The sequence below is a fragment of the Calliphora vicina genome, chromosome 3, assembly GCF_958450345.1.
Source record: "Calliphora vicina chromosome 3, idCalVici1.1, whole genome shotgun sequence".
Taxonomy (NCBI): domain Eukaryota; kingdom Metazoa; phylum Arthropoda; class Insecta; order Diptera; family Calliphoridae; genus Calliphora; species Calliphora vicina.
In genome coordinates, this window is record NC_088782.1 from 124,730,870 (window position 1) to 124,741,523 (window position 10,654).

The 10,654-nt window shown below is 30.1% G+C and overlaps 1 protein-coding gene across 1 annotated transcript; it reads left to right on the plus strand.

The window, feature by feature from the left end:
- The first annotated feature begins 1,403 nt into the window (after window positions 1-1,403).
- LOC135954750 (uncharacterized) lies at window positions 1,404-9,660 on the plus strand. Its single transcript, XM_065504975.1, has 4 exons — window positions 1,404-1,658; window positions 7,255-7,575; window positions 7,639-8,699; window positions 8,768-9,660. Exons 1-4 carry the CDS (start codon window positions 1,467-1,469, stop codon window positions 9,405-9,407), a joined length of 2,214 nt encoding a protein of 737 aa, XP_065361047.1. The 5' UTR covers window positions 1,404-1,466; the 3' UTR covers window positions 9,408-9,660.
- Window positions 9,661-10,654: the final 994 nt, after the last annotated feature.

The window sequence follows — 10,654 nt, forward strand, 5'->3', positions numbered from 1 at the left end:
AAATTAAAAAAAATCACTAGAATTTTTTTTTGCTAAAATTTGTTTTAAAGCTTATATGCATAAAATAGGTTCCTATAAAATAGGTTTTTAAAGAAAATTTTCAAAAGTTAAAAAAATCGCCAATACCGTTTTTATTAAAAAATTTGAATTTTTTTCTTGAAAAATTTTGGTTTTAAAGTTACTTATATTTTATTAAAAATATCCACAAAAAATCCATGTTTTTATTAAAATTTAAGTCAAATATTAAATTATAAAGTTTTGCAGTTAATTTCAAGAAAAATTTACTTAAAATTCTTAATACCCCAAAAATAAAATTGTGTAAATCATTTAAAAAAGGAGTACAGCAAATACTTTAAGATTTTACCTATCAATTCACCCCTCCCATAAAAACACGCCTTTACCATATAAAATTTCAAAAAATATTGAGGTGTCTCCAAGTATTTTACGACTTATTGTGTAGCCATTAGAAAAAAAAAGTTTTTTTTTTCGCTGAAGGAAAAACAAAATGCATTCGCTAAATTAAAATTGGCTAATACATATAATTGTTGTTGTTGCTTGAACCGGTAAAAATAGCAGCCCTCGGACAAAAAAAAAAAATATACAAAAAAAAACTAAAATACACATGCATTACAAAATGTATTTCAACACAAAATAATATAAATCCAACATATAGAACAGATTTGGTGGACAAAGAGATTAAACGAAAGATTGAAGAAAATTTTTCACAAACAAAAAAAAAAAAAAAAACAAATTTGACAATTGAAATAAATAGCAAACTTTTAATATAAAAGATTTAACAATTAAAAAAAAAACTAATTGAAATAGATAACACCAAACAATTAACACCTTAAAAGTTCTTCAATTTATCATAATTTACCACAATTTTAATTTAATTCATTTACCTGTAAACAAATCAATCAAAATTTCAATCATTTATTAGGCATAAGTGATATTTAATGTGAAATGATTTCTTACCACACGACGTATACTTAATAAACGATGTCTTATCAGTTAAATTACTCATTCTCTTGCTCTTTCTTTACTCACTACGGTAAAACTCTTTGCAAAACAACTAAACAAAACAAAAAACATCATGACATGTTTATGTACAAAAGCAAATGAAAAACAAAACCATAAACAGTTAATATAAGAGAAAGAAAATATTATTTCGGCTCTCATTAAATGTGTGTGTGTGTTTTGGTTGGCTCTTTTAATGAGCCAGCCAAAACACACTCATTTAACACATAATAACAATAACAAAACAAATAAACAAGCATTTTATTGATGTCATTGATGATTTATCTCTAAAATTTCTTATTTGTTATTGTTTCTGTTTTTGTTTTGTGCGTTTAAAATGTTTGCGCGCCAAATTTTAAAACAAATTTTTAATTTAAAGCAGTTTTTATGTCTTAAAAACATTTTTCAATAAAATTTTATATGAACATAAACAAATCTGATTAATAATTATGGAACATAATAATGCAACGACTTCCACAACGAATTTGCGCCAACAGCAGCAGCAGCAACAGTCGAGAGAACAACAATTAACACAAAAATTACAGGATCAACAGCACCAGCAGCAGCAACAGCAACAACAGTCAAACAATAACAACAATGAAAATCAACAACAATTTTGCTTAAGATGGCATAATCATCAGGTAAGTGGGGTGATTGTTAATGAGTTTATATATAAATGAATTTTTCTAGGAAATAATATGACACAGTTTTATATAAAAGAAAGTTCCATAGAAATTCTATGAATTAAACTTGCAACAAATTGTTAGATAATGTTATAGAAATGATAATGCACGAAAAAATCAAAGCATACAAAAAGATAAAGAAGTTGTTAGGTTAATACAATATTTGAGGAAGGTACTAAAACCAACCATGAGATATGTCAGTAGGTTGCTTAAGTTTGGATCCAATAAACTCAACAAATTTGCCAAAAATCAATACTTTTCTTTGTACGATCATTGTCGACGTTAAAGGGGAATCAGAGCCGACTTACATGTCTAGCTTGCCTAGCCTTGGTTGTTGTTGTTGTAGCAGCAGTGATTGCTGAGTTGACAGCCCTTGGCCGAGTGAACTCGGGTCATTCCGGTGCGTAGAACCGGCTGTCATGGGAATACCTAACCTTGGTATTTCCCTCCGGTTATGTTTTATAAGTAGTATTGTGTGTTTTTCATTAAAAGAGGGCCACATGAACATGTCCACCCTAGATGTGTCTAAATTACGCCATCTCTTTTCAGCTTTTTGAAAGATGTGTCCGAAATTTACAAACTTTAACAGTCCCCAGCGGAATTGTAACTGACTTCGCGCAAGAAATATTTAAAGCAGATGTCATTCTGGCTAACTCGCCCGCCTCTTCATTACTATAGTAGTCTCTATGCGCAGGTACAAAAGCTAAAGTAATATCAGATAGACGATAGATTCACGCCGAGAAATCCATTGTTTTGACTGGTGTTTTGTGGTGGATCCACGTTTACGAAACAGCGCCCAAAAGTCCATATTGCGTTTGAACAACACCCAAACACTCATGGGTGTCACACGATTGCGTTTGTGGTCGCCAAGACCCTACCTTGCGGAAAGCTTTCTCATACCAAAGTGATCATTCAAAATTGAAACAACTGAGCCATATGGTAAGCCTATGGCTTTCACAATCTCTCGCACTTTCATCTCCGATTGTTTTGGGTGTAGAGACCTCCTCAACAGAGCGTCCAGAACGTCGTCACAACGAAATTCAGTAAACCCCCATAGTATTTGTCAAGTTTAGCATTGGTTTGGGGGATTGTTTTTTTTCGCGAAAAATAAGGCACATGAAATTCACTTTTTTCCCATTTCTCCTCAAGTCACGAGGTAGTCTGCTATTTATGGCAGACAAACGTAAACTAAATTACGCAAATTTGGAAAGGAATCAACTGACAGATGTCTGTTAAAAGTAGCAGTGTGGCTACTCGTAAATTAGAGTCCTTATATTAAAATAAGTTCAATATTTCTGTAGTTAATCTTAATGAGTAACCTCAAATCATTGAACAGGATGTCACTTATAAAATCCAGAAACAATTCCCAACATCCCACAGTGGTATTTTTTTTTGGCAAAAAGTCTATTTTTTTTTTAGTTATTTTTTAGAAATCTAATGATGCAATTCTGTAGAGAAATGTTTCATTAGTAGAAAACCATGATTTGTTTTCGAAAAAAATAAAATTTTGTTCGGTCTAAAATAAGTTAGTTCTGTCTACCTCCGTGTTAGTAATACTACTAAATGAAAGTTTGGAATATTTTCTTTCATTTTATGTAAAAAAAATTCTGCGACTTTTTGCGATCGCTGAACAAACTTATAAATTGTGTGATAAAACTCACGTATTTTTTATGAATATCTATCTATATATATAAAAAAAATGAAATGGTCCATGTATGTAATGTCATGACGTGAGAACGGCTGGAACGATTTGGCTGATTTTTTTTTATTCGATTCGAAATTTTCAGGAGATGGTTTGTAAAGAAAAAAAATTCAAAAATTCCGGGTAAAATTCGGAAATTCTTTTTTTTGTGAGTCCAGTCAACTGTAATAAAAAAGCTCCCTAAAGTATGCAGTACAAATTTAAATATTTTATTTGCAAATAAATAACAACAGGCTGGTGTTCCTTGGTTTGCAGAAACTTGAAGAACTAACATTAGTAAATGCTACACGGCGAAGCCGGGGCGATCAACTAGTTTACAATAAATTGCAATGCATATTTACAATAAAATGTTTTGCATACTTTTAGGCTTTTACTTTTTATATGGGGAATAGGAGCAATTATGCTCCTATCCTTATGAAACTTAACAGATATAGTTGGGTTTATACAAAAATAAACAATTATGTCGAATTTCATCACGATACTATTATTTTTATGTGAGTTTTGAACGATAAAACTATTTTCAGAAAGGGACCTATATGTGGACTAGGTTCAAATATGGACCGATTTTCTTCATACTTTGTAGTATGATATCTGGGCACTTGGAACTAACATATGCAAAATTTAAATAAGATCGCTGCATTATTTAAGAATTTATGACTGATACAACGTTATTTTGGAAGGACCCTTGTATGGGAGGTACCACTACCACTAGGGACTATCCGATATTAACCATTTTTAATATTTAGCTTTTCTATATGAAACTAGCCAAGTGTACCAAATTTTATTATCATAGGAGCACTCCTTCTACTTTTTGCAAAACAATTTATGAACCCATACCACTGTGCATCGTCCTAATATCAACGACCGATTATATTTTCTTACATGTTTTTAATTGTGACCAAAGCGAATTTATTATAAGGTGATTTCGATTCTACAACAAGTACAACACTTACAAAAACCACTTCCGATTTGTTTCTGTTGTTTGATCTCTCAAAAACTTCGTGTTGTTTTTGTTTCTTGTAGTTTTTGACCCAACAAATACTAGTAAATTTTACAGCTCAACCTTCTGAAGAAAGGGCCACCTTACAGTAAATTCGCCTTGATTATGACCGAAAATTATAAAACAAACAAAAAGTACTAGCACTGAATATTTTAAAATAAACGTAGATAATAACCACAGTTCTGTAAATCAAGTGATTTAAAAGGGATTTACAAAAACTAATAGTCGACAAATTGATGTTTTAAAAATTCATTTTGTACATTGAAATAGGTTTGTTTACTAGAAAGTAAACACCAAACTATGTGGTTTCGTTTTAAAATCGAATACGATTTACATAACAGTGGGAAAATATGCGAAGCCAAAAACGGCTATCTCCCAAAAAATTCTAGATTAATAGCACTTAAAGATGAATTTTTGTTTGTCTGGTCTAGCATATTTTGGAATATTTTAAAAAAAATTTCATTTTTAAACACTCATAAATTTGATCGTAAAACGTGGATTTTTTTTTATCCAATATATAAGTCACAATTTTTATTTATTTATAAATATGTATGTATATGTTTGTATATCTAAAAAAAAAGTTGTCAAATGACTGGACATTTTGCGCTTACTAAAAATTTTCAAAATGTCATTTGCTATAAAAGAAAAATAAATAAATATCCAAAAATACTATTTTTACACACATACAAAATAATTTGTGTTATTTTTGATTTTTTTTTCGTTTTTGGGTTTGTAGCCGTATTTCTATAGTAGTGTCCATAAGCAATGGATTTTTACTAGGAAATTTCGCTTATGGGACAAAATTTTATTTTTAAAATAAAAAAAAAAAAAAAAAAAACATCGAAATGGATGAGCTTCAATGTACAAATAATGTATGTAAAAAGGGTGGATAATAGAAGAGGAGTTATTCAAATTTAGGGTGTGATTCAGAAACACAATTTAAAAAAAATTCAAAATTTTTTATGAAAAATATTTGAAAATTGAGATCTTCATAAAAAAAATTTGATTTCCGGTTGTGTTTCTGAATGAATAAATTAAAATAAATTTTTCAAAAAACTTCAAGACTTTGGCATAAATTCACAATAATGAGTTATTGTGAATGAATGCAATTTTACTGTTTTAGATTTTTAGCAATTTTGACAAGATTAGAAACCTTATTTTTGCTATTTAGATATTATTTTTGCATAACACTATTTAATGTGAAACCCTTTACCTAAACTGTATGTTTGTTTGTTCGACAATCCAAAATTTTGTCTGTAAAAATAAAATTAACAAAACTGTTGAAGCAGGAAAGAAAAAAATACGATTTTTTTTCACGAAAATACAAATGAAAATTTTGTGCAAGCAGCAATTTGCCAAAAATTAAAAAAAAGACGACTGACTATCCAAAAAATAATTTTTAAAACGAAAAAACGCTTCTGAAATGCAAAAAAAAAAGTTTCTAGGCAATATGAAAACTGCAATATTTTGAAATGTGTGTAAGAAAATATTTGGACAGTTTTAATGAAATGAGATTTATTAATATTTGGAAACACAGCCACAACAAATTTTTTTAGACAGTATTTTCATTTTTAATTACATTAAGAATTTTCGCAATAATTGACAGAAAAAAGGGAGCCAGACAATATTTAATAAGATACAAAAAATAGAATGGATGTAACACATGATTAAAGCGTTGAAAGATATTTACACAGAATTTAGTTTATTTTTATTAAAAACTTTTATTGAACATACAATGTATGGCTGGATGAATTTTGAATTTTTGAATTTTGAATCAGTTCAAATTCTATATGTCCGAAAAATTTATTAATCTGTTAAAATAATCTCTAAATCATGCATAAACCAGATGACAATTCAATATTATGTTCGAAAATTCGAATTTATGTTTGATTTTTTTTTAAAGCTATTAAAATAATATCTAAATCATGAGGATTCTTAAACAAATTATTTTAGTTTTATTTGAGTGCAATTTCGAACTTACAACATTTTTTCGAAAATTCAAAATCAAGTTTTATAATTCGAACTTATGTCAGAAAAATGTGTAAAGCTAATCTCTAGATCATGCATAAACCTGATGGCAATTCAATATTATGTTCGAAAATTCGTACCTATGTTCGAAAAATATTTAAAGCTATAAAAAATAATCTCGAAATCATGAGGATCATATAAAAAAATTATTTTAGTTATATTTGTGGCCAATTTCTTAAATATTTAAATTTCGAACTTAAAAATTTTAATCGAAAATTCGAAAACAAATTTTATAATTCGAACTTATGTTTGTACGAAAAATTTGTAAAGCTGTTAAAATAATATCTAGATCATGCATAAACGTGATGACAACAATTCAGTATAATGTTCGAAAATTCGAACATATGTTCGAAATATTTTTTAAAGCTATTAAAAATATCTAAATCATGAGGATTCTTAAAAAAAATATTTGAGTTTAATTTGAGATCTATTCCTTACACTTTCCAATTTCGAACATAAAAATTTTATTCGAAAATTCAAAATCAAATTTTATAATTTGAACTTATGTCCGAAAAGGCATAAACCTGATGACAGTTCAAAATTATGAGGATTCTTAAAAAAATTATTTTAGTTTTATTTAAGGACAATTTCTTACATTTTTCAAATTTCGAACTTAAACATTTTGTTCGAAAATTCCAAATCAAATTTTATAATTCGAACCTATGTTCGTAAATAATCTCTAGATCATGCATAAACCTGATGACATTTCAATATTATGTTCGAAAATTCGAACTAATGTTCGAATATTTTTGAAAATTTATTTTCGTCTTTTAAAATATTTTGTTTATTATTAATTTATTAATAATTTATTCTTTCTCTTACAGACCAGTTTACTAAGTACACTGCCAATTTTACTTGATCAAAGTCATTTAACAGATGTAACCATCTCAGCCGAAGGTCGCACTTTAAGGGCACATCGTGTGGTTTTAAGTGCCTGTAGTTCATTCTTTTTGGAAATTTTTCGCACTCTAGAGTCAACCCATCATCCGGTGATAATAATACCAGGGGCCTCCTTCAATGCCATAGTGGCTTTGCTGACATTTATGTATTCGGGAGAGGTGAATGTTTACGAGGAACAAATACCCATGCTTTTGAGTTTGGCCGAGACCTTGGGCATTAAGGGTTTAGCAGATGTGCATAATAATGTAAGTAGACTTAACTAAATTATTTAAATTTCCTTTTAATAATCTCTGTTTCTTTTAATTCAGTTACAGAAACCTACAAAACCCGGTAACGAAAAGGAACAAGTGGATAGCCATAAAGAGGAATTGGAAAAATCTCCCACACCACCTTCTCCCCCGGCTACCCAGTCATCATGTGGAAATTTTTCTTTGCCCCAAAGTCCCCTTACAACCAGTTTAAATACCAACCTAAATACCTCTAGTACCTTTAATCCTTTGTTGGCTACAGGTTTAAATTCAAAATTTCCCTCGCCTTTAGAGAATTTCTTTTTAAAGTCTTTACAGTTTTATCCCAACCTAATGCATCAGCCCTTGAATTTTTCCCAAACTGCCTTAAATAAGACTTCAGAGCTGTTGGCCAAGTACCAGCAGCAATGTAATCTCTATCAAGCCAATTTGGGCATGACTTCCAAAGACTTAATACCCTCACTAATGCACTCAGAAGAGGAGGCCCAATTGGCCAAACGATTTTGTGCGGGTTTAGAGAAAAAGTCTACCATAAGTCCACAACAGTTGCAGCAACAAAATCAAATGTCCCTGCAGCAGCAAAAAGACATCAAACGTATAGATAAAATTGTAGAAAATCTAAGGGGAACTGGAGTTAATACAGGCAGTGTTGCTAAACCAGAAAAGAGTCATGATAATCTAGCAAGTTCTCCTTTGCCCTCACATTTGCACAATCAATTATCGCCTCTCAGCATTAAAACCTCTATGGAAAATTATAGCTCTAACCCTTCACCTTTATTAGCTACAAAATCTTCATTATTTTCCTCCACCTCTAATACAGAATCGCACAGCCCTTTGCACTCTCAATTGCCTTACAATATATCACCGGAAGATCAGCTAAAACTACAGCAACATTTAGATAAATATGCACAATCGTGTGCTCGCACCATGGAAGTGGCCAATGAAAATTTAAAAAATGAAGCCGCCCGATTGATGACCAATGAAAAACTCTCCTCGCCCCAGTCAACACAAACTAAAGCACCCTCCAATTCGAAATTGTATGCCACCTGTTTTATATGCCACAAACAATTGAGCAATCAATACAATTTGAGGGTGCATCTGGAGACTCATCAAAATGTGAGGTTAGTTTGATTTAAAAGAAAATTATTATTTCCAAAAATCTGAATTTTTTCATTTTTATATTTTATAGATACGCCTGCAATGTTTGTTCTCATGTCTCGCGCAGCAAGGATGCTTTACGCAAACATGTGTCCTACAGACACCCGGGGGCTCCATCGCCCTGTGAAACTGAAGCTAGAAGAAAGCGAGCCAATAAAGTTTTGGCCACTCAGTTGAATGCCGCAAATCTGACACACAATTCCCCCTCGTCAGGAGAAGTCACACCCACCTCGCCCAACACTTTAACACATTTTCAGGCAGCGGTGCCAACATCAAACACCACCATCACTAATGATTTGAATTGTAATGATACATCGCCCTTGACAGCCGCCCAATTAAATTCAGCTTATCAAATGTTTATGCCAAATCAATTTCATTTAGCAGCAGCGGCTGCAAATGCCGCACAACAGCATCAAAATCAAGCTAATGATTTACAGCCACCATCTAGTAACACTGCTGCAATACCCCCTACTAAAGATTTCAATAATACTTTAAGCTCAACTACGACTTCTCTTATGAATGCAACACAAAATAGTCCTTCCAATGAGACCTTAAAATCCAATAATTCACCTGTACCTACCTCAACGCCTTCAAATAATCCTAACGATCTAACAAATTCTGCGAATAACAATAGTGTAGAAGCCCGAATTAGTCCCAATTTAAATCCTTGAAATCGAGGTATTTTTGAAGATACACGAACAAATTTATAATGTTCTTAAATAGAACCTAAGAAAATAATTTAGCGAATTACTATAATATTTTAACCATCCCATTGTCTAGTCCCAACTGTGATATATTTGAAAAAGTCATCCTTTGTTTAGAAAAAAATTGTATTTTATCTTCCCTGGAGGACTATTTTGTAAAAAATTGACTTCAAAATTCATTTAAAAAAGAGGTTTATCGTAATTCGTTTCGAAAGAAATAATTTCCCAGTTTAAAGCACTTTCTATAAAAGGTAATTTCTTTAAAAGGTACTTTCATTAAAAGGTACTTTCTTTAAAAGGTACTTTCTTAAAAAGGTACTTTCTTAAAAGGTACTTTCTTAAAAGTTCTTTCTTTAAAAGGTACTTTCTTTTAAAGGTACTTTCTTTAAAAGGTAATTTCTTTAAAAGGTACTTTCTTTAAAAGGTACTTTCTTTAAAAGGTAATTTCTTTAAAAGGTACTTTCTTTAAAAGGTACTTTCTTTAAAAGGTACTTTCTTTAAAAGGTACTTTCTTTTAAAAGTACGTTCTTTAAAAGGTACTTTCTTTAAAAGGTACTTTCTTTAAAAGGTACTTTCTTTAAAAGGTACTTTCTTTAAAAGCTACTTTCTTTAAAAGGTACTTTCTTTAAAAGGTACTTTCTTAGAAGGTTCTTTCTTTAAAAGGTACTTTCTTTTAAAAGTACGTTCTTTAAAAGGTACTTTCTTTAAAAGGTACTTTCTTTAAAAGGTACTTTCTTTAAAAGGTACTTTCTTTAAAAGGTACTTTCTTTAAAAGGTACTTTCTTAAAAGGTACTTTCTTTAAAAGGTACTTTCTTTAAAGGGTACTTTCTTTAAAGGGTACTTTCTTTAAAAGATACTTTATTTAAAATGTACTTTCTTTAAAAGGTACTTTCTTTAAAAGTTAGTTTCTTTAAAATGTACTTTCATTAAAATGTACTTTCTTTAAACGGTACTTGCCATAACACAAATAGTCCTCTCCAATTTTGTCTAATATCTTGGTTCAATATTCCTTTATTACTATTATTATTTAATATTTTAATTATTCGAGGCTTATATTAGTTTTAAATTACTAGTTATTTTGTATCTTTTCTTTTATGTTTTTATTTTATTTTTATTTCTAGCCTTTAGTTTTGTTAAAGATTTTAATATACAACATAAATATATTCACTCATTCACATCTACACTTTTCTACACTCTTAGTTTAGTTTTTAAG

What these genes read in the sequence shown, in the direction of transcription:
- LOC135954750 (XM_065504975.1), top strand. Translation starts at nt 1,467, where the DNA reads ATGGAACATAATAATGCAACGACTTCCACAACGAATTTGCGCCAACAG. An exon ending in TAAGATGGCATAATCATCAG is followed by an intron (nt 1,659 to 7,254) that starts GTAAGTGGGGTG and finishes TTTCTCTTACAG; the next exon opens with ACCAGTTTACTAAGTACACT. An exon ending in GAGACTCATCAAAATGTGAG is followed by an intron (nt 8,700 to 8,767) that starts GTTAGTTTGATT and finishes TATATTTTATAG; the next exon opens with ATACGCCTGCAATGTTTGTT.